The 23,677-nt window shown below is 51.4% G+C and overlaps 1 protein-coding gene across 1 annotated transcript in view; it reads left to right on the plus strand.

The window, feature by feature from the left end:
* SPOPL (speckle type BTB/POZ protein like) overlaps positions 1-23,677 on the plus strand; it is a 38,195-nt gene that overhangs the window by 9,287 nt on the left and 5,231 nt on the right. Inside the window, exons 2-10 of the mRNA XM_029071986.2 lie at positions 13,598-13,733; positions 14,367-14,488; positions 14,741-14,892; positions 15,366-15,493; positions 19,562-19,739; positions 19,827-19,882; positions 20,355-20,477; positions 22,555-22,697; positions 22,774-22,827. Of these exons, the coding sequence (XP_028927819.1) occupies positions 13,656-13,733; positions 14,367-14,488; positions 14,741-14,892; positions 15,366-15,493; positions 19,562-19,739; positions 19,827-19,882; positions 20,355-20,477; positions 22,555-22,697; positions 22,774-22,827 (1,034 nt within the window). The 5' untranslated portion in view covers positions 13,598-13,655. The remainder of the gene's footprint in view (positions 1-13,597; positions 13,734-14,366; positions 14,489-14,740; positions 14,893-15,365; positions 15,494-19,561; positions 19,740-19,826; positions 19,883-20,354; positions 20,478-22,554; positions 22,698-22,773; positions 22,828-23,677) is intronic.

The following is a 23,677-nucleotide window of genomic DNA, read 5'->3' on the forward strand; positions in this document are numbered from 1 at the left end:
ACCGGCTGAATTTTCACAAATTGAGAACTGGCCAGGAAGCCCTGGAAAGTGAACACACTTGTCCTTTGGGGCCACAGAGTGCAAAACAGTGAAGGTAAACTTGTTCAGAAATTGCCCGGGCAAGTCCAAACTGCAGGGAGCTATCCCGGGACTCCGACACGTTGAATTAAAGTCTCTTGGAAACCAATTACAGCAACACCTCATGCCCTGATTAAGGTGCAACATGAAAGAAAGTGGATCCGGGACCCTGAGTTTTAAGATGTTCAAGGCAAAAACATGTAATACGAAATACTAGCCCAATGTAAAATTCTGACCTGTGCACCTCGGGGGGAGGAAGAACTGGTGAATGTTGAAGTTGACCCTAGAAAGTGCTTTTCTGTGTGTGTGATACGCTTTCAAGAACCATAAAACATCGGTAGCGCCGTGACTTCCGGTCGAGGCTACTTATGTAAAGGAAGGACGGCCACAGCTGAGGTGGAGTGAAGGAAGCTGGGAGAGGGCAGCGCCACAGGGGAGGCACCTGAACCCCCGGGTGGGCCGGGAAGAACAGGCACTTTGGAGCTGTTGGGGTCCTTGGGGTCCTAAGACACCAATTGGAAACAGACCTCGCTGCCCTAGTGCCCCGAGCGGATGATGCTTTTGGTCTTGTTTCTACCAGGGTGCCTTTCCTGAGCCAGAGACAACTTTCTCCTTCCGTGCAAGGGTTTCTGGGATGGTAGTGCCCAGAGGCTTTTTCGAGAGAGCGTCCGGGACCTCTGGGGTCTGCTTATGCTCAGATATGTTTTAGGGCCCCTGTCAAGGAGGCTTTTTGGGTTGTGTTGATTTGGTTTTGGGAAAGCTGGTTCTGAACTTGCCTGGGCACGGCACTAAGGGCTGCAGGCGCAGCGGGCCCAAAGGAGAGCTTAGTTAGCCATTTTAGCAGTGCCCCCTCCTTGAGAGAGAATAATGAATGGCGTTGGGGGCTGCACCCCTGGAGCCCGGATTTGCCATGCATCCTTTGACCATGGGTGCTTGACTGACGCTTTGGGTTAAGGCAACATCTGGGCCAGCATTTTTTCTGCTGTAAAAGGGGTCCAGTGGTGGCTCTCTGTTCCCGAGCATTTCGTCTGTGCCCACAAAGCAGTCCACCGGCCAAAGATGAAAAGCGGGGCCAGGTATGGTTGCCATTCGAAACATCTCGGGACATCCAGATGCTAGAAGCCGGGGATTTCCCGGTGCCTCATCCTGGGCGGCATTGTCCTGCACTCTGTGGCCGGAGGATTCCACTGCCAGCTAAGTATTCAGTTTCCCTGAGACGATGGCAGCGGCTTGGGGAGAATCGGCTTCATACAGATCGCTTTTTAGAGAAACCCAAGGACCCAGGCCCTCCAGAAGATGCTTTATAAAAATGTCCTCCAGGCCAAAGTCCGTTTGACTTAGTAGCCACCCTGATTTCCACCCCTGGCTGCAGTGGATGAGAAATTTCCATGAGAGTCTTTTCAGGGTAACAGGATGTCTTGCATTCATTCATTCATTCATTCATTCATTCATTCATTCATTCATTCATTCGTATATATTGAGCACTTGCTGTGTGCAAAGCACTATACTAAATGCACTTGGGAGAGTACGCTCCATTTCCCGCTACCTCTCGACCTGGATTTTAGTTTGGGGGAGCCAGGGAAGTGGGATTGTCACAACTCTAGTCTCTAGCTCTGAAGTAGCCCTCGGTTCCCTGCACCCTGCACCTCCATCCTGGGAGAGAGAGTGTGCCTCCATTACTCCTGCTCCTTTCTTCACCCACCCCTAGTGACAGTCCCTCTGCTCCCATCAGCTCCCTCTCCGCCCTCTCGACCAGGAGGCATCTGGCTCTGAGTCCCTTCCCCAAGTCCGGAAGCCATTTTAGACTGGGACCTAGGCCTCATGAAGTCCCTTTTCTTTGGAGAAAAGACTTGTGGGGAAAGAGGCCAGCTAGGGTGAGGAGGTGGGTATTTACTCAGCAGTTTGGTGGGATAGCTGCAGAAACCCACAGGTCTAGATGTGTGGCCTGGTTGCCTGGAATTGGAGCGTGCTGTTTTAGATCGTTTTAAAGTGAGTCTCCATTGGTGTTCTGGGGGAAAAGCGAGTTGAGAGAAAAGGTGCCTGTGGGTTGTAGTTGTAGTTATTGTGAGCTTGCTGAGGGCAGTGCCCAGTACCAAGTGCTTGGAAAAGTATCTGGGTGAATGTGTATGTGTTTATGTGTGGATACATGATACCCCTGGTGAAGAGATCCTCTCCTTGTAGGCAGGTATGGAAGCAGAACAAACACTATGCTGCACTCTGCATAGAAAGCCCTTTGTGCTAATGTGTTTGCCTAATGCAGTGCCCTGTTTTCCCAGAGATTTGCTTTGGGAATGGGCCCGCTCCTATAACAGTTAGGTTGCCACTGCCCTCTTCCCTGGCCCAATGCGTCCCTGTATCTTCCAGGCATCTGTTCGGTTCCGTCCTGCGCAGCCGCCATCAAACACTCCCTTTCGGGTCACCGTACTATGCCGTTTGGGCATCCTGCTCACACCCATTTCAGTTATCCCGTCTGGTGCCGCCAGATCTCAGCAGGGAGTGTCTTGGGTCCCGCAGTTCCAGGACCTCATTTCCTGTGATCCGGCCTTGCTAGAGAAGCAGCGTGGCTCAGTGGAAAGAGCCCAGGCTTGGGAGTCAGAGTTCATGGGTTCGAATCCCGGCTCTGCCACTTGTCAGCTGGGTGACTGTGGGCAAGTCACTTCACTTCTCTGTGCCTCAGTTCCCTCATCTGTTAAATGGGGATTAACTGTGAGCCTCACGTGGGGCAACCTGATTACCCTGTATCTACCCCAGCGCTTAGAACAGTGCTCTGCACATAGTAAGCGCTTAACCAATACCAACATTATTATTATTACTTGGTGAACGGACTTACCGTTAAATGTGGGCGTAGGCCAGCTGACGTAGTGAAGAGTAGACTCTCCCTTTGCAGGCTAGGTCTTCAGATTGGGAGTGTGTTTTTCCTCACACTGCGGAACCCTGAGTAGACGCCACAGGATCCCAACGACGGAGCCAACGTCAAGAAGAAAGATTGATTGATTGGAAGATTAATTGAACACGGAAGCTTTAGTTGTGGTAACGATCAACGGGGTCCTTTCTATTGATGGCAAGATCCTAGCCAGGACTTTTCTGTAGTGGCTGTAGAAGAATCTCAGCCACCAGTTGGCCTGGGAAGCAGTGCAGCGTCAGCATTGCCATCTGGCTCAGTGGACGTCATCCTTGCAGCCGGACACATCCAAAAAAAATAACGGGAGGCGGCACCAAGATCTCTTGACCGTTTTCCTCGACTGCTCAAAAGCAATTAGCCACCTCCAGGAGATGGGCACTCAGGGGGCTCAGAGTACGTTGGTCAAGAGTGTGGATTGCGTCATGGTGGTGGGGTAGGTCACGTCAGGACCAGGGGAGCCCTGTCCTATCCATTCCCTTCGGCCTCCTTATCAGTGGACTAAAGCAGGGCTGCATCGGGTGGGGACGGTGTCTCTGGGCCTATTCTAGTAATAATAGTAATAACTGTGGTATTAAGTGCTTATGTGCCAAGCACTGTACTAAGCAGTGAGACAGATTCAAAGTAATCAGGTCCCAACAGTCTGTCCCACAGGGCCTCAAAATTTAAATAGGAGGGAGAATGGGTATTTAATGCCCATTTTGCAGATGAGGGAACTGAGGCACAGAAAAGTTCAGTGACTTGCCTGAGGTCACACAGCAGGCAAGTAGCGGAGCCAGGATTAGGAGGCGAGTTCCAGGCTCTTTCCATTAGGTCATGCTGCTTCTTAATAGAGAAGCCATGAGGGAACTCTACCATCAGCAGTTCAATCCTTGACCGAGAAGGATAGCAATTGACCCGTCAGTCGGTGTACTTGCTGAGCACTTCCTCTATGCAGATCGCTGTATTACGTGGTTGGGAGAGTGCAGTAGAGTTAGACACAATCCCTACTCAAGGAGCTCCAGTCTAGTGTGTGCATGTGTGTACAACCATACTCATAATTTTTAGCTCAGAGACTGGTGTTATACTTCTCCACGCTTCCAAAATGTGTCCCACAAGACATCGCTGCCATGAGACCCGGTGTCTGGGAAGAGTGAATATCACAGGCCGGTTTCAAGGTTTTGCAGACCAATAACTCTTTCGGATGTGTCTGCAGTGCTAGTGCAAACCCCCAGTTACACAATGGCCAGAAACCACTTGCCGGGACATGACTTCCCTATCTGCCTACCTTCAAACCCTGTGTTCCCGGATTCTTTGCTTCTCTAATGGAGGGGCACACACCCTTCCACCCGCCGGGCCTGCTGGGTCACTTTTCCCATGGGGAATGGGAGTTTGGAGAATTCATTCTACTAAGGGCTGTGCTGTGGATATGAAACATGCCCCAGAGATGCTTCTTTTGTTGAGTACATGAGTTTCATTGGCGTTCTCATGAGAGAGAGAGAGAGTGTGTGTGCGCGCACGCACGTGCATGCCTGTGCTGGAGTTTTGTTCACATGTGTGAAGGGATAGTTTTCAGCTTGAACCCTACACAGTCGTGTGTTGCTGTGTCCCTGTTGCTCCTCTGTGGATCTGAGGGGTTGGGGCCCACAGAATCCCTCTCTCGAAGGGGACGTGCCTGAGGGGATGAGGCTGACTGAGGCCTTGTCTGGATGTGTCTGTGGCTGCAGATATAAAGACAAAGCTCTTTGTTACGCTTTGCCTTTGCTCTTCACTGTGCCAGGCGCTATTTGGATCCCCGCCTTTCCAGAACTGCAGAGGCCTGGGAGCTTCTCCACAGCCCCCTCTGGGCGGCATCGACCGGTCTGGGCAGGAAAGAGTCGGAGCGCCCCAGGCCGAGGGCACAAGCCGACAGATGCAGAGAAAGTCCCCACCATCTCCTTTGCCACCTCCATCTCCCCCCAGAGTCCAGTGGTGCTCAGGAGGGGTGACTGTCCAGAGACCTGCCATTTTTGCTCCTTCTTTGGATCACCGGTGGAGCTGGAGAACTTCAGGCTGCCCTAGGTGATGTCCCTTCATCTCCACCAATCAATCAGTAAATTAGTGGTCATTTACTGACACTTATTGTGTGCGTAGCACTGTACTAAATATTCGGGAGAGTACAGTGTGCGCAGTAGATTTGGTAGAGGTGGTTCCTACCCACAAGGAGGCATGTTGGTGGCAGGTCTGGTCTAGACCCAGCACCGAGATCGGAAGGGCCTGGGGCCGACAGAACTGACCAAGGGAATGGCAACTGGGGGGAGTATTAGCATCGTGTAGAGCGTGTGAGGGCCGTCACACGAGCCATCGCCAAAGGAGCTTGGGTCAAAGTAGCAGTGTGACCGGATCTCATTCACTTGCTGTGCTTTTGGGGGAGCTGGCAGTGGTAGTCAGTAGTACTGGTATTTATTGAGCACCTACTGAATGAAGCTCATTGGATGGCTAAGGCTTCAGAAACACACTGAAGTACAGGACACAGTCCCTGCCCACAAGGAGCTTACATTCCAGCGGCGGGGGTAGAGTGGAAGGAGGACAGGCGTAGAAATATTCCCGAGCAGTGGAATCAGAGCAGAGAAATTTTTTTTTTTGACCAAGTGCTGAGGATGGTATAAGTAAATCCATAAATGCAAGAGGCAGCTGCAGGGTTGGTGAGATTCGGGGTGGTGACAGTTGGTGGAAGGCTTTGGAGGTGAAGGAATGGGAGGTCTACCTGATTGTGGGGGTGAGGGAGTTCCAGGCCTTACCCCCGGCCAGCCGTGAGCATGGGGTCAGAGGCGGACAAGACTAGAGCGGGGTGCAGCCAGGGGATGGGCTGGGGAGGAGTCGGAGTGGAGAGCCAACGAAGAAAGCGAGGACAGCTGGTGGAACCGTTGGAGGACTTTGGAGGATGGGGAGGAAGGAGGGTGCTGGGCGATTTTTCCGGAAGATAGTCTGGACAGCAACGTGGGGTGAGGACTCGAGGGGAGAGGCTGGGAGGTCTTTAAGGAAGCCGATACAATAGTCCATTAGTTCAGGAGGCAACTGCTCACTTGCTTCTGAATGTTGTTGTTTTGGGGACTTTTTTTAATGGTGTCTATAAGTGCTTACTCTGTCAGGCACTCTTCTGAACCCTGGGGTATATACAGGATAATCAGGTTGGACACGGTCTGTGTCCCACATGGGGCTCACAGTCTTAATCCCTATTGTACAGATGAGGGAAGCAAAGCCCAGGGAAGTTATGTGACTTGACCGAGGTCACACAGCAGGCAAGTGGCCAAGCCAGGATTAGAACCCCGGTTCTCTGACTCCCAGGCCCATGCTCTATTCACTAGGCCACACTGCTTCTCCATGTTCGTAGCTCAGCCATGCAACGCTTCCATTCCTGTGCTCACCTCCGTCTCCTCTTGCCACAGGTGACCCAGATGGGAGGCAGCAAGGGCGCCTAGGCTCCTCTAACCCTGGCCCAACCTTGGCATCTTGAAGGCAGACGGACCTCAACAGGGAGGCTGGGTGGGAATGGAGAATGGGCAGGGACATCCCAGCCTCGGTGCTGACTTCAGATTCCCCCTTGCCTTGGGATAACGCCGAGAAAACTCTGGAGGGCCCCAGACTTTCCTTTGGCAGCAGGCCCAGGCTCATAACTGCCAGAGCTTCAGGATAACTTCTGAAATCAACAGAGTTAGTTTTGATCTGGGGAAATATAGGCCAGTTTACTTACAACCACCAAAGAAATGTCAGTTTAACCTATTTTCACTCAATTCAGTGATTAGCTTGCCAGGCATCGTACACAAAGCTGCTGTGGATTGCGTGGATTGGATTGTGGATTGAGATGCCTGGCTGTAACGAGCCTGCAGTCAGTATTGTCAGACTCCCTCTCTTTGGTCTTCCTTGGGGCGGTCAGGATCTGGACCTCTCAGAGTGGCTTTTCTTGGCTTTGAATAGACAGGCTTAGTAAAGGTTTTGTGACATTTCTGGAAGCAGAAGCTCGAAGTATTTCAGAGTTGAGCTCCCCTTGTTAGCTTGCTTCCCGGCCCCGTCACGATCTAGAGAGTGAAGGGCAGGAGTGTGTGTACATACAGATGTACACGGATAGATTTTGTTGATTTATGGGAGGATCTCTTTTGTTGAGAAGAGAGAGGAGACTGGCGGTGTGACCATGTGAGAGAGCTGGGGAGGTGATGGAGCCCATGTGTTCAGGGAGTGGTGGCCCTCCCCAAGAACAAGCTTCAGACAGCCAAACTAGCCGAGGGGACACCTACACAGGCTCTGACTTCAGCCATTATTGTTATAGTGTATACTCCCAAGCGCTTAGTACAGTGCTTTGCACACAGTAAGCAATCAATAAATATGATTGAATGAATTAGTGAAAGCCAGGGCTGGCCCAAGCTTTCCAAAAATTTGCCGTGGTTTCAGTCTTCCTGCCCTCATGAGTGTTCCTTTTCAGGAGAGAGAAGCCAGAATTTTCTCAGCAGTAACGGTTCCACGAAGGTGTGTGAGGCTGCCAGATTTTCGGTCATGCAGCGAGCCCTCTGCCAGGTCTTCTGGCCTCTGAGCTGGCCGGTAGCCAGGAGCTGGGAATTTTCTTGGAGAAGGAAATCAGTCACCCTGGTCCATGTTTAGTCACCCCATTCCTGATGCCTGGCAGATGACCATGAGGGGCAGGCTGGGTCAGGTAATGGGGGGACTCTTCCTTTCTAAGTCGAGCACCCCAAACCTGTGTTGTAGCAATGGGGAGGCCCATTTGGAGACCAGGAGCTGGAGAACCCAGAGTGATTTACGCAGCTGCAGACCTGGTTTTTTGGTTGCCTTGGTACTTGCTGTGTGCACAACGTTGGTCTGGGCACTGAGGAATGTGAAATAAAAACAGGAGACTCGATCTCTTCCCTGGAGGAGCTCCCAGTCTAGTGTGAGGGACAAGAAGATGCCCATTGTATTTGTCCAATGGCAGTGGGAGTGGAAGGTTGGCTTCAAGGAGTAAAAACTAAAGCCAAGAGGGGATCGCCAGATTAGACGAATGGGCAAAACTACTGTCTTCCCGAGTGGCATTGAGGTGGGCCGACTCTGAGATGGCAGGCATCCTGGAGAAGGAGGACAAGGTTCTTGTGGATGAGCATGCCACAGGGGCACCAGGGGGCTACCTGCCAACCCCAAGGCTTTGAAAAAGGAAGAGGAGGAGTTGCTGCCGTCATACATTTCCTTCGAGGGTGACCCCAATAAACCCAGGCCCAGAAAACCGGGCAGAGGATGGGTCATGGTCATCCACCTGGCAGAAGCATGGCTTTGTGAGGCCAGAAGTGCCCCCTCTTCATGTTGGGCCCCCATAGTATTCAGTTATTCCTTCCCTCTCCCCCTCCCCATTTCCAGCCAGGGGATGGGGGAAAGGGGAGGTCTTGGGTGGAATGGCGAAGGGAAGGAAAGAGTTTCAGGACCATCCATTCCTTGGAGGACTGCAGGAAGCCCGGTACTGATTCCCAAGTGCTTAGTTCAGTGGCTCTTCTCACCGTAAGTGCTTAATGAATGAGCCAATTTTCAAAGTTTGGAAGCACCTCGTCCAGCTTCACAATGGGAAATAATTTATGCCTCTGTGCTGTTTTAGTTGAAAACAGTATTCCCTCTGGGTTGGGTGAAAGGTTGGGGTCGGTGGGAGGGAGGGCAACCTAAATTTCAAGCGTACACGGGTATGTGGTCCCTGTGCTGTGCGTGGATGATCTCTGACTTGGGTTTTCATTATTTTAGAAATTAGAATGTAAGCAGCTAATTAATAGTAATAGTAATGGGTTGTACTCTGTGCTAAGCACTAGATTAGGTATAAAATAATCCACACAGGGCTCCCAGTGTATAGGTGAAGGGAGAAGAAGAATCTCATCCCTATTGTACCGCTCATTTGGAGAGCATAGTCATGTTCACACGCTCGCTCTACTCACTAGGCAACTCTGCCCGCCACCCTCCTGGATTTTGTGGGCAGTGACTCCCAATTGTGCTAGGGAGGCAGAGTTGCCTAGTAGGCAGAGCACAGTCTTTAGAAGACACTTTCTTGCCTATCAGAATCCTTTGCATTTCCTAAAAGTGAGTCCTTTTGCCCCAGGGTTTTATGATGATCCCAGAGATTTTGTTTAGACAACTTAAAACTCAAGGCATGGATAGTAAAGGGTCTTCTCAGCGAATTGACTTCCATTTGCCATTTAGCTTTTGTAAACCCTTAGCCGGGGGAGTATTAGCCTGAGAGGTTTGCTAAGAAAGCAATGTAGAAACGAGGATGATATGATTGTGCTTTTCCTGAAAATTGCTATTATCGCAGTGTTTCCAAACAGATAGCAATCTTTGCTCCCTTTTCTTGGTTGTGAGATTCACTTAGGTCTGCACTCTTTAGAGCCGTCGTCGGTGGAGTCATACCTGTGGGATTGTCTGGTGCTTTGTGCAGAGTTAATTACTGGCATTGTATGGAAACAATCGGACTTGTAGCAACTGGCTGAATATGTAAATAGAAATCATCAGCTGCCGCCGAAATGGACTGTTTCTCTGTGGTTTCCAGGGCTTAAAAAGACACTTACCTGCTGTGCTCTACGAGAGACAATTAGGTCCTGTAAGGGCCTGCAATTGACTTTTTAAGACAGTTAATTAGAATGTAAATTAGTGATTGGTGGGAGTGCTTACTCCCGGCTAGATCCCCGGATTCTGTAAATTGTAATTGGAGGAGGGAGATGGAGAAAGAGAGAAAGAATGAATGAGAATGAATGTGTGTCTCTCCGCTCCTTCTCCCCAGCCCACCCCCTATCTGTGTATCCCATTATCCATTTGGAGCCAAGTAGCGTGTACCGCTCCTGTCCCTCTATTGTATCTTCTTTAAACATTGTTCACCTGTAACTGCCCGAAAATCGAGATTGAGGCCGGTGTTGAGTGGAGCAGCCTCTTGGTGGGCGGCCGGGAATGAACACTAAACTGCCGCTTGAGCCCCTGCCTCCCTGCTGACCTCCTCCTTGCCAAGGGCCCAGGAGCAGCCCCTGACGAAGGTCCCAGCCCAGTGCCCTGCTCGAAGACAGGCCAGCAGGCGGGTAAAAATCCTGTTAATGGGATGCTTGACCTATGCTTGAATAAGCCTTCGGCTTATCTCTGTTTAAATTGGTCTGAGACCTTTCCTTGATTCGTCTTACTGTTGTTTGCCTGCTTCCTTCACCTTGGTTTCTCTTCTTGGGGCCTCCTGGATTCTCAGACATTAAAACAGAGGCCATTTTTTTTCCAATTGCATTCCACTTGGTGTTTATAAATGGAGATTTAACAGTGGATGTCTTAAAATGAGCACTCCAACTTTTCAGGGGAGAATCTGAGAGTTCTGTTCTAAACGTAGTTGGATTTGCCACGGTGGCTCTAATAATAATAATAATAATAATAATAATAATAATAATAAATGTGGTATTTAAGTGCTTACTATGTGCCAGTCACTGTACTAAGCTCTGGAGTGGACACAAGCAAATCTGATTGGACACAGTCCCTGTCTCACATGGGGCTCACAATCTCAATCCCCATTTTACAGATGAGGGAACTGAGGTCCAGAGAAGTGAAGTGACTTGTTCAAGGTCACACAGCAGACAAATGGCAGAGTCAAGATTAGAACCCATGACCTTCTGACTCTCAGACCCGTGCTCTAGTCACTATGCCATGTAAGCAAAGGGAGGATGAAAATAGTTCATGTGATTGGTTTCCGAAGAAACGGCGAGTAGCCGATGTTTACTTAGAAAAGTTTACTCTCCTCGTTATGAGTAGTAACTTTGACTCAATAACAGGATTTATTGTTGAAGCTCAGGAAGATTTCAAATGAAACCAATGTGTAAATTTGGATTAATTTTGCAGATTAAAGTCGTTCAATGGGCCAATTTCTTAGCTCATTACCCTATTATTCAGTAACAGTAGTTGTATATTTTTACATCGCTATAAACTATGCTTCAGTAATTTTATTCTTTAGTTCATCCGACCATTAATAATTTCTTCCAGTCTAATGTATACTCATTTGCCGTTTGTTACGCATAACTATAAATTACAAGTTCCAAGCAGAAATGTAAATTTTAAGCCACCTAGTAACAAATCACTGACGATAAAGCAACTAGTGATGAATGGGCAATAATCCGACCCATGTCCCATTCATTGTATTTTACTCTCCCCCAAACGCTTAATACAAGGCTCTGCTCAAGTATCGTCGATGGATTGATTGTCTGGTTCACTCACCCTCCCGGAAAGCTAGATCTAGTGGGGTAGCGTGGGTGATTGTTTCATCAATGGGAGAATACCAGTTTTTGACTTTATTGAAATGTTCTCATCTGTACCTACCAGTTTTTGTTTTTTTTAGTGACTTGTTGCACTTCTCTTTTCATTTCACATGGCTTAGTGGAAAGAGCACGGGCTTGGGGGTCAGAGGTCATGGGTTCTAATCCCGGCCCCGCCGCTCGTCAGCTGTGTGACTTTGGGCAAGTCACTTAACTTCTCTGAGCCTCAGTTACCTCATCTGTAAAATGGGGATTAAGACTGCGAGCCCCACGTGGGACAACCTGATCACCTTGTATCTCCCCAGCGCTTAGAAAAGTGCTTTGCATATAGTAAGCGCTTAACAAGTACCACCACCATTATTATTATTATTTCTCATAGCTGAGGAGACTCTCGAAATGTGTTTACTAGCTCCAAGATTTGTGTTGCTAGACTCTAAAAATAGCAGGTGAGGGAGAGAGGTAGAAAGAGGGCCCTCCACTCCTCAGGGCACTTGGGAGCTGGGTACAGCATCGAGCCAGTCTAGGACGGATCCATTCCCTCTTCTCCTCATTTCCCCCATGGCTTCTCCACAGCCAGCCATCAGCCCCTCCTTGGGCAGAACCCAGCTCATCCCCTCATCTGCACCCCCACCCCTAGAACAGGGTAGGGATGGGGGAGAGATGGTCACATGTGATATAGCTTTCCTTATTCTTTTTGAAAACTGACAAGTGTATTCAGTAAAATGAGGGCCCTCCTTCTGCAAGCAGGAGGCTATAATAATGTTGGTATCTGTTAGCGCTTACTATGTGCAGAGCACTGTTCTAAGCGCTGGGGTAGATACGGGGTAATCAGGTTGTCCCACGTGAGGCTCACAGTTAATCCCCATTTTACAGATGAGGGAACTGAGGCACAGAGATGTTAAGTGACTTGCCCACAGTCACCCAGCTGACAAGTGGCAGAGGCAGGATTCGAACTCATGACCTCTGACTCCCAAGCCCGGGCTCTTTCCACTGAGCCACGCCGCTTCTCTATATAGAGTGAGTGCCCTTTTTCTTTTGGTGTTTTCTGACTTGCCCTTTCAGTACCTTGCAGAAAGGTTTCTTTGGCCACTGGTGATAAAGCTTCATGGTAGCTGACTGCCACCTTGTAAAAAGTTTCTCTTAAAATGCAAACTGTGCACTGGATTGTTTTTTGGGGTTTTTTTCCAAATAAAAAGGAAGTATTCAATTTAGGCTGCTCCTAAGTCCTGTAATACCAAGTTGGAAAAAGTTGGCTGAGTTGACATTTCAGACAGGAAGAAGCAAAGTTGATTTCAGAGAAGTCGGTGTTATTTATAGCTCTTGCATTTGCAAACATTCTGGTTTCCCACTGTGGGTGGGCACTCACAGCCCAAGTCCTGTGGGAATCACCAATAATCCGGTTTGTGTGCCCAGCTGCAGACTCTGGGAATTAAACTCTGCAGTTTAATGGAACACCGCAGGAATCCTTTTCCTCGTGGTCAGGAGAAATGAGCTTTCTGGTTCTTCCTGCCGCTTACCTGCCATCCCGTTTGCTGGTCACTGCTGGGATCTGCGAGGACTGTGTTTGTAAATCAAGGAACGGTCAGCCCTGCTTTAATCTGGCATAAAACACCTCTGAGTTGAAAACGAGGGGAGAGCCCACCCAGGAGGACTCCCCGGCCAGCGGTATTGGATCCCCACCGCTCGGATTCCACGGGCAGCTGGCGGGTGGTCCCAGGGTGGGTTTCAGCCAGTGATCCTGGGGTTGGAAGGAGTAGAGCATACCAAGTAGTGGCCAAGCAGAGAAGGGAGGAAGAAGGAAGAGACCAGTGTCTCGGTATACTCTGTGCACACACGTGCCCACATATGCACATACACACATACGCACACAAAGCGACTCTGCTGAGGCTGATGACCCAGCAGCTGCCTGGTGCGGGATCTTTTCCAGGGTCCCCAGTCCCAGTAGGATGGCAAGTGCCCCACGCGCACTGGAGAGCACCTCGTGTCTACCTTGACAGGCGTCTGTGGTACCCCATGATCCCTCCATCCGTGCATCATATTGGTGAGGGTCCTGCCGGTGCCAGCCGTGCCCAGAAGAACGGCTGGAGTGGGTCTTGGGCTGGTACGTTCCCCGTTGACGGGGCAGAACTGAGGCCTGCAGGAGTCGTCATTCGAGGCTTAACTGCATGTGCATTGACTGAACCCGAGGCTTTCAGATGTCAGAATTGGTGCCCAAAAGTTTGCGCTCTTGCTGTTTTTGCTATTTGGTTTGATTCAGATTCATTAAAAACCCCACCAAAACTAAATTTGTAACTCGCAGTTGACTTAGGCCGCATTTCTCTTTGAAACCATTTTGAAAGTAACCTGTCCCGTCTGACTTGCTTCTCAGGGGAAGTGCTGGCGTGTGAATTGCCATCCCGATCCTGCCCGTCTGCCTCCGGGGGGCCATGTCCAGGGTGCCGACTCCTGCCCCGCCCGGAGAGATGTCCAGCGGCCCTGTGGCGGAAAGCTGGTGCTACACACAGGTGAGCGGGCAGCTGCCCAGGAAAGGTTCCCTGACACTATCAGTCCATCTGCCGAGGGCATTTACTGAGCGCTCTTGTGTGGAGAGTACTGTACTGAGTGCTTAGGGGAGTACGACGGGGCTAGTAGAAGCAGTTCCTGCCCTTGAGGAGCTTATAGCCTGGCTGGGGAGATAGCCGCTGAAATGAATTTCAGACAGGAAGAGGCGGAGGAGTTTAATGATAGGTACCTGAATGCTCTGGGTGGGGGGGAATACCCAGGTGCTTAGGAGACCCAGAAATGCTCAAGTGGTGGAGATACAGGGGGATGAGAGTGGAGCTCTCGGAGGAGTTGTCGGTTTCCGACTGGCACGGTGAGAGACAGACAGGAGAATGTGCTGTAGTTCAGCGAAAGGTACCTGAGCTTCATGGATTGCGGGTGGGAGTACCCAGGTCCTTAGGAGATGCAGAGGGGCTAAATTGGGAGTGAGGAGCATGGCGGGAGGTGTGGGTGATGGGAGGACTTGTCGGAGGAAATGTGTATTTCAGAAGGGCTTCGGTGTAATGCACCGAGGGGCGAGTGACAAGAGCCGGGCAGTAACGTGGCCGAGAATGAAGACGGCCCCGGTGACGCGGTCTTCCCCCTCTGTCGCTCAGGTGAAGGTTGTGAAGTTTTCCTACATGTGGACCATTAACAACTTCAGCTTCTGCCGCGAAGAGATGGGTGAAGTTTTGAAAAGCTCCACGTTCTCGTCGGGTCCAAGCGACAAGATGAAATGGTGAGGCTCGTTTCTGGCCCATTTCTGGCTCCTTCTGTCACTGTCCGCGGTCGTCCTTTTATTTCCCCAACAGGGATCAGCCCAAAATCAATAGCCCCGGGTAAGAGAGCGGGTTCTTGGGGTGGGGCCCAGGCCGCCAGCCGGGAAAGGTCATCGCTTAGGCCGGGAGGGCGTCGTCAGGTGGATCTGGGCCCTTGTCGATGTAAACCTGTTCTGTTCTTCCGTGTGGGTTTGTGTGTGTTTGTGTTCTAGGTGCCTGAGAGTAAACCCCAAGGGCCTGGATGATGAAAGTAAAGACTACCTGTCACTGTATTTGCTTTTAGTCAGCTGCCCCAAAAGCGAAGTCCGAGCAAAATTCAAGTTTTCTCTTCTGAACGCTAAAAGGGAAGAAACGAAAGCGATGGGTAAGTGGCCCTGCAAGTGTGGCCCGACTCCCCGGGCGAGGGACCCTGCAGGGCCTCGAGCCTGTTCCAATCCCGAGTCATCCCGGGCCGCTTCACCGTCCAGCATGGTCTTTTGTGGGCCTGGCCTCCCCCACGTGGATCGGGGCCACCTCTAAGGGCTCCGTTCTCAGCGTTTGCCACCCTGGGCGCCGATCAGTTGCATTTGGCCGGAGATGAGCTGCGGCAGGAGCCTAGTAGCCTCGGGTGCGGGTACCCTTCCAGTGTGGAGGAGGATCTGGGACCCCACCACGTGAAGGCCCTCCCCTCTCGGGCACGATCCGTTCCAGCCTCCGGGGAACCGTGAGCCGTGCCGGTGGGGCTGTCGGCAGCACTGTGAACGTTCCTATGCTCCTCTCACCTCCCCATACTCTCTTCTGGATCTCCATAGACAAAGGGGCTTCCTCCCTGAAGCTTTCTCTCCTGTTTTCTCCCAGAGAGCCAAAGAGCATATCGGTTTGTGCAGGGCAAGGACTGGGGCTTTAAAAAATTCATCAGAAGAGATTTTTTGCTTGATGAAGCCAACGGCCTTTTACCGGATGACAAGCTGACACTGTTCTGCGAGGTGGGTACCGTGTCCGGTTGCCTTAAGTGAGGCCTCGGAACTTGAAAAAAAAATACAAGCGGAGTAAAGATGGGTTAACTCTGGCATTCCGCTTTCTCCTTCGTTATGTCTCACCTGGGTTGGTCGGTTCCAAGTGGCTTCTTGACTGTGAACTTGTTGTGGGCAGGAATTGTCTCTCTTTATTGCTGTATTGTACGTCCCTGAGTGCTTAGTTCAGTGCTCTGCACACAATAAGCACTCGGTAAATACGTCTGAATTAAATGAGTGAATGGAAGCCCTTGTGCACGTGAGGTCTCCCGGGTTCCCTGAAGACCCTCTGGCAGGGGCTGTATCTTGGGGGCCAGGGCTCTGCCAAGCATCGTATTGAAAAGTCAGCCTGTCGACGGACCCGTTCTCTTGACAGCAGGGCCCTAGTCCCTGGCTGCTGTTTTTTATCCCCTGGGCGCTCCACTTTCCCATCCTCCTATGCCTCCACACTCCTCTGGCCCAGCACCACTGCCAGCAGGGCTTGGCCTGATAGACCCTTGCTGGGATGGTGGAGAAACACCTCACGATCTGGATCCTCGGCTAGTGGAGGAGGCTGTGGGCAAAAGGAAGGGACTGGACAGCTGGTTTGCTGGGCATCAGAGACCCGGAGATCAAAGCAGCTCCCAGTCTCCTCCAGGCAGGTTGGAAGGAGTAAACACCGCTCTTGATGGGGGGCGGGGAGAGGAACCTGGGTCTGTGGCAGCCGAAGGGAGGGCCAACCGGGAGTGCGGCAAGAGGGGCATCTAGCTCCCCTGGTCTGGGACTGACCCACTGCCCCCAGGCATGTCCGGCAGAAGGGTTCGGTGAGTGATAGGAAGGTGTGGCATAGGCGGAGCTGGCAAAGGGTGATCCAGGCGCACCCTCTGCCAGCGGAACCCTGACCGGCCCTCTCTGCCATTGTGGGCAGCTCAGGGCACCGGGGGGTATGCTAGAAGCTTCAACCACTCTTGGTGTATTTATGGGAAATGTGTAAAATTCTCTTGGCAAGATTACAGCTTAATTAGAAGTCATTATGCTGTGTAGGAAGAATAATTGAAACGTGGCCCCCGAGACTCAACGGTGCAAATATGGTGCATCTTGTTTTCACGTAGACAGACAAGCTAAATTAGCTGTGTGATGCATTTGTGAAGAATACATTATTTGGTTGATGAAGAGGATGTAACAAGTATCCTGAGGTTGTGTGAGGCTCACCACAAGAGGATTTTTCCAGTTGGATTTCATTTCACATATTTCGAGTTCATGCTTTTGGTCGGCTCAGCGCAGAAAGGCTCCCGCCTGAAGCGGGTGCAGCCCTGGTGGAGCAGACTGTGTTCCAGGGGGTCTCATGTTTCAAACCATCATCTTTCCCTCGGCCTTCAGAGCTGAGGCTTCCTGTCTTCTCCGAGCCTGTGAGGCAGAGCACTCCACTTCCTTGAACTTGGCACTTGTGGAGAATGCAGAAAATCAGAATTAAGGTTGGAATTCCAGTGGGACTCATTCACCTCGCCTCCCACCCCCGGCCCCTCCGGGAACTCAGCTCAGGTGATCCACGAAGTCCTTGTGTTCACCTTATCATTGGTCCCTTTTTGGGTTGGACAGCGAGCAGGAGATCTTGGATCTAAGTGTTGGGGAGTTCCAGGGGGAGGGGAGGCTCAGCGAGCTTCTGTCCCTGTGCCCCTTTTCCTGCTCCATTCATCTGTGTGCCCTGCCCCGTGCTTGGCTGTAGCTCCTTTCCCTGGCACCAGCAAGGCGGGGGGCATGAAGCACCGGGCATGAGGGGAGGGAGAGTCAGTCAGTTGTGGCACAGAGGTGGCTCCGCTTTCGAGGATACTGAAAGTCCTCCTCCCCTGCCCTTCAGGAGTTGCTGTGGATAGTCCCCTTTGCACAGGTCACCCCTCATCACTACCCTCTTCCTCCTCATCATCAATAGTATTTACTGTGTGCGGAGCACACGTTAAGCACTTGGGAGAGTACAGTACAACAGAGCTGGTAGTCACCTTTCTTGCCCATAACCAGTTTACAGTGTAGAGGAGGAGATAGACATTTAATATAAACAAATAATTTTAGTCCCTCCCTGTTCTCGGTGGTAATGCGTGTCCAGGAGGGGAGAACCCCCTAAGGGTATTTTGGGAAGGGCACATGGGCCCAAGGAGGGCTGGCCAAGGTTGGCCCCGAGGGAAAGAATATCCCCGCCTCTCCGACCTTCTGTAGGCTGCCTGGCACAGCACTGCCATCCCAGGGGGGAGCCCTGGTATTGCCCATCTGATACCCTGTGCACCGGTGAGCAGCTTGGAGCAGGATCTGCCCTCTGCCCTCAACTGAAATGGTCCATCTTTGCCAGAAAAGGAGGAACATTTTGCTGACTGCCTTTGGGAGCCTTTTGATTCTGGAGAGTCTGCCTCAGGTTGCCTCAGTTTGGCAGGGGTGGAACAAATGATTTTTTTTTCTTCCTAATGAATACTTTCAGTGATTAGACGATGGGGGAAGAGAAATCTCTTTGGGGAAATGATACAGATGTAGGAGTAGGCTATTAATAGAGCGTCAAATGCATAAGGTGACTCAGTTATATACCTCCAGCTCATCTGTGTTGGGAATTTATTAAATGGGTGAGAGTTTTCACGACACAGTACTTATTTGCCAGCTGCTTCACAGTATATGTACACACAAAGTCTCTAAAACAGTGCTGGATTTCATTTAGGTAACTATGGAGGAAGGATGGGATGGATGGATGGATGGATGGATGGGTGAGGAGGGGTGGAGAAGGGTCTTTGTGGAAGATACCATTTCTGAAGCCCAGTTCAATCTATCATTGGTGCATATTGAGAATTTACTGTGTGTAGAGTACTGCATTAAGAGGTTGGGAGAGCACAGTACAAAAGAATAGGTAAGGAAAATCCCTGCCCTCAGGGAGCTCACAAATTAGAGGGGGGAGACAGACAACATCAATTACAAATGGAGTGGTACATAAGTGCTGTGGGGCTGGAGGAAGGTTAAATATCAAAGGACTTTAGGGAATAGACTCAAGTGCATAGGTGATGCAGAAGGAAGGACTAAGACTGGGAAGGAAGGGCTTATTTAGGGAGGGCCTCTTGGATGAGGTGTGTTTTTTTTTTTTTTTAAGTAAGGCTTTGAAGCTGCAGAGAGTAGTGGCCTATCATATACAAAGGGGGATGGAATTCCTAACCAGAGGGAAGACATAGGCAAAGGGTCGGCAGCAAGAAAGATGTGATAAAGGTACAGTGAGAAGGTTAGAGGAGCGAGTGGTGTGGGGTGGGTTGTAGGAGATCAGTGAGGTAACTTAAGACGGGATAACAGATTGAGTGCCTTGCCATTGAGGAGTTCGTATTTGATGCAGAGAAGGGTGGGCAACTATTGGAGGTTTTTGAGGGGAGACGAGATGTGGACTGAGTGGTTTTTTTTCTTTAGAAAAATGATCTGTCCAGCAGAGTGGAGTACGGACTGGAGTGGAGAGAGATAGGAGGCAGGGAGATCAATGAGGAGGCTGATGCAGTAGTCAAGTGTGTTAAGTGCTTGGATCAGCATGGTAGCAGTTTGGGTGGAGTGGATTCTAGAGATGTTGAGAAGGTAGAGCCAATGGGATTTAGTGACTGAACGAATATGTGAGTCGTATGCGAGAAATGAGTCGAGGATGATGTCGCCGGAGAATGGTGGTGTTGCCCGTGCTAGTGGGAAAGTCTGGGGGAGGACAGGGTTGGTGTGGAAATATAAGGCATCTGGTTTTAGACATATTAAGTTTGTGATGTCAGTGGGACATCTAAGTAGAGCTGTCCCAAAGGCAAGAGGAAATAAGAGGCTGCAGAGGAGAGCGATTAGGGTTGTAGAGGAAGATTTGGAAATTGTCCGCATAGCAATGGTAGTTGAAGCCTTGGGAGGAGGTGGGTTTTCTAAGATAGTTGGTGTAGATCTTGGTAGCTGGGAACCTTGGACAGAAGCTGGGTACCTTGGGTGGAGGGAATCCCAGGATTTCAGTTTGGGCAGCATGGAGAACCACTCTTGACAGCCATCATAAAGGATCCTGTCTCGCTGTGATTTTTCTGCCAGGTGAGCGTGGTCCAAGACTCGGTGAATATTTCCGGACAGTCGAACACGAACACGCTGAAGGTGCCTGAATGTCGGCTAGCGGAGGACTTAGGGGCTCTCTGGGAAACCACCAGATTTACTGATTGCAGTTTTTTTGTTCGAGGACGAGAATTCAAAGCCCATAAATCTGTCCTTGCAGGTACTTTACACCTCTGCGTCTCGACTTTTTCATATCTCGGCCTTGGGTGCGAATGTTAACCTATGGTGGTTCTTTTTCTTGTTGCAGCTCGCTCCCCGGTTTTTAATGCAATGTTTGAACATGAGATGGAAGAGAGCAAGAAGGTAAACACAGTCAGACCCCAGTTGGGTTTCTCTGATAGCTGCATGCGTGTGTGCAGCTTTGCAGAGCTAGTAAATAGATTTTAAAATTCCCAGGTGGAGAGGAGGTCCAAGGCCTCCCCTTCCCCTCCCCCCCCCCATTTCCCTTCTCTGCCCCCTCCCCTCCACCACAGTCCTCTCCCCCTCCCGCAGCACCCCTGATTCCACAGGGTCTTAGACTGTAAGATCTATTGTAAATTCCTTGAAGTTAGGGATAGGGGTAGCGATAGTGTCCACTTGCTCTACTGTATTCTCCCAGTTGCTGAGGAAGCACCCAGTAAGTACTGTTGACTGACTGGCAGTTGCTAAAGAACCTTAGGGGAAGAACTGAATGCAGCTGGGATGGGACCGTGGTTTGTAAATGAAGTGTGGCTTCCAACTTTCGCCAGTTGCATTTAGTTCCCGTTCTTTCTCCTCTGTGCCTTTTGAACAACAGAATCAAATGGAAATAAATGATGTGGACCCTGAGGTGTTTAAAGAAATGATGAGTTTTATTTATGCCGGCAAAGCACCCAACCTGGACAAAATGGCCGGCGACCTGCTGGCAGCTGCAGACAAGGTACGTCGCCGGCACGTGGGTCCGAGAGAGGTTCCGAGGTGGCGGAGCCTCGGGGTCTGCCCGGACCCAGAGCTGGAGTGGGTAGATGTGTCCGCTCCGGGGTTGTGGGGAAGGGTGAGTGTCGCATGCCCGGCCACCTTCCCTGGGCCCCGAGGGTGGGTCTGTTCCACCAGCCTCAACCTGTTGGGCTGCTGAGGGGGTCACTTGCTGTCTTGGGCGCCCCGCTGACTTTGTCCCATCTTTCTCATGGGGGTCCGTGAGGTCTTCCCCGTTGGAGGGAGAGTGGCTGAGGGGCGGCAGGCGGGGCCACCACCAGTACAGGGCTCTGGAAGACTGCTACCTCCCCTATATAAGGTAGTACACAGCAGGGGGTCATTGGAAGGGGATTTTGAAATCCCAAACTGCGAAGCCCTCCAGAAGAAAGGAACTTGGGGCATGGGTCAGGTGTGCCTGGAAAGGCGAAATTTGATCTCGGCTTCACACCTTGCGAGGACCTGCCTTGAAGGGCAGTATATTGGCTAGAAACGGAACGGAGCCTGGAAAGATGTCTCCAGTCTTATGATGGGAATCTCCACAGCTCAGCCTCCAGGATCCCAGCCCCCCAAATTTCTTCCCTTACCTCCTGGCATCCACTCCCTCAGGGGGCAGGACTTCCCTGGCCACTCTGTCATGCCTGGGCCCCCCCAACTCGCTCTTCTGGCGGGAAAATTACTCTTCTTTCTACCCCCATCCCCACCCCCCTCTCACTACACCTCATGGATCAAGTAAAACCCCCAGAGTGAAGCAGCCCTAGGCTAAGTGGAGCAGCACCTCTTGCAGGCCATTCAGGGGTTATTCAGTGTTGTCTGCATTGTGCACACTCCGAATAGCAATAGTAATAGAAATGGCGGGGAGAGTATTGATTTACTGCTATTCCCAAAGCGCCTCAGTGGTCAGAGAGAGTCACTGCTCCTCCCGAGGCACCCACGTTACTCCTGGGCCAGAGCTCTGGGTCTGTAGAGAACTGGACTGCGGTGGTTTTCATTTCTGTCCGGAGTCATATGACGTTGACCAGCGTGTGACCTCGCTGAAACCGTATACCGTATAGTTTCTGTACGGTCATCGTTCCTCAGTTTCTCCAGGGATGTGTGCAGTTTCCACAGTCGACCTTGCCCAAATCCTCCGCAGACTGGCTCTGGAATTCCCCCAGATAGAATTATTTCAGGCCCCGGGGGCGGCCGCCGCCCCCGTTCACATGCCTTCTGCCGCCCCCTCGGCTGAGTCTTTCCGCCATACTCAGGGATTAAATTGTAGTAGAGAGTTTTGGAGCTGAGTTCTGCAAACTTCCCCTCAGGCCAGGCACCTACCTCAGGCCTTGGCACGGTTGGCATTTTTAAGAGGACATTCCGGGTTGGAGGAGGAATGACCTCTACTTGTCGCCTTCTGCCGAGTGGCCCTTTGCTCCTGGCCACCGCATCGACGGGACTGGTCCCATTGGCCTTCCTCTGGCCACCTTTGTGGGAGGTGGTGCTCAGCCCTGGGGTTGGCAAAAGCGGGCAACCATGGGTAGGAAACACGGGGGGCTACTGGAGCAGTCCAGCGGCCTCAGAACCGGGCACTGCCCACGGGACTTTGCCTGGATTGGAGTGGATCACGGCTTTGAGCTCTGCAAAAGGCACTCGAGAAATGAACCTCCCTCCCTGCCTCTGCTGATGGTTCCACAATAGCACTGAATCCCTTGTCCCCTAATGTCTCCTCGCATCCCACGCACCGTCAGAAATCCTTGTCAGCCCTGGTTTTTCTGTCGGCTGTTTTTGAAGCGCTTAGTACAGTGCTCTGCACACAGTAAGCACTCAGTAAATACGATCGAATGACCGAATGAATGAGAGGGATGTTGGGGCCCTCCTTTGCTCAGTAATAGTGTATTTTCAAGTGGGCGTGGTGAGTGGGCAGAAAGAAGCAGGAAGTGAGAAGTGTGTCACCTGACTCTCTGCTGGAATTGAGGTTTGGATCCTTCCACGTGGTCGTGCCTTCCCATCTGAAAGTGGTGAGTTGGAAGACACCCTTCCCCCTCCCGTTGTGTCTCCCCTCTGACCAGTACGCCCTGGGACGGCTGAAGGTCATGTGTGAAGAAGCTCTGTGTTGTAACCTCTCGGTGGAAAATGTCGCCGACATCCTCATCCTCGCTGATTTGCACAGTGCGGAGCAGTTGAAAGCACAAGCAATAGATTTCATTAACAGGTAAGGGGCACTGGGCGGGGAAGGCGCCCGCGTCCGCAGGTGGCTCTCTCTAAAGGCAGCTATTTGTTCCTGGCAGGTGCAGCGTCCTGCGGCAGCTGGGCTGTAAAGATGGGAAAGGCTGGAGCAGCAGGTGAGGGGCCACCACCCTGTTGGGCCGTGGCCGTGCCGCAGTGAAAGCAGCGGCCTCATTGCCCTGCTGGGCGGGGCTGGGGAGCGCAGGTCCTTGGGGGATCTTTGGATCCAGAGACCGCCAGGCTGCCGAGTCCACTATTTTGTCCTCCAAGGAAGGCCCGGCCTCCGTGGCCCCATGGCCCCTAGCTCAGAGTGGCCGTTAGGTCCGCTTCCCAGGGAGCTGCAGGAGGGCTGAGCGATAATAATAATAATGATGTTGGTATTTGTTAAGCGCTTACTGTGTGCCAAGCACTGTTCTAAGTACTGGGGTAGATACAAGGTAATCAGGTTGTTCCAAGTAGGGCTCACAGTCTTCATCCCCATTTTACAGATGAGGTATCTGAGACATAGAGAAGTTAAGCGACTTGCCCAAGGTCACAGCCGACAAGGGGCAGGAATATCACTCATAGACACAGGGGTCCATTCCCTGCCTCATCAGAAGCAACCTGACAGCCTAGGAAAAGGGGAGCCAGCCGCCTCTCCTGAAGTCGCATGGGACTGGTCTAAAAACAGACTGTGAATAGCATGATGGAGCTTGGGCAAGCCGTGTCCTAGTGGTACAGAAAGGCCCAGGGTGGTGCCCACCTTGGGACCCCAAGCCCCAGGAAGGGGAGGAAGCGGTGCTTTCCTAACACTGTGGTACTCATGGGATGTGGGCGGGGCCCTTTGGCACATGCTCCCTGCCAGGCTCTGCCCCTTTTCAGGGAGTTGGGGTGAGGTGAATTTTCAGAACTCTACAGCTGGAGTCATCACCCTGTGTCATAGACATGGAAGCCAGTGAATTCCACCTGTCCAATGGTTGGCTTCTT

This window comes from Ornithorhynchus anatinus, chromosome 9 (genome assembly GCF_004115215.2).
Source record: "Ornithorhynchus anatinus isolate Pmale09 chromosome 9, mOrnAna1.pri.v4, whole genome shotgun sequence".
Classification (NCBI taxonomy): Eukaryota; Metazoa; Chordata; class Mammalia; order Monotremata; family Ornithorhynchidae; genus Ornithorhynchus; species Ornithorhynchus anatinus.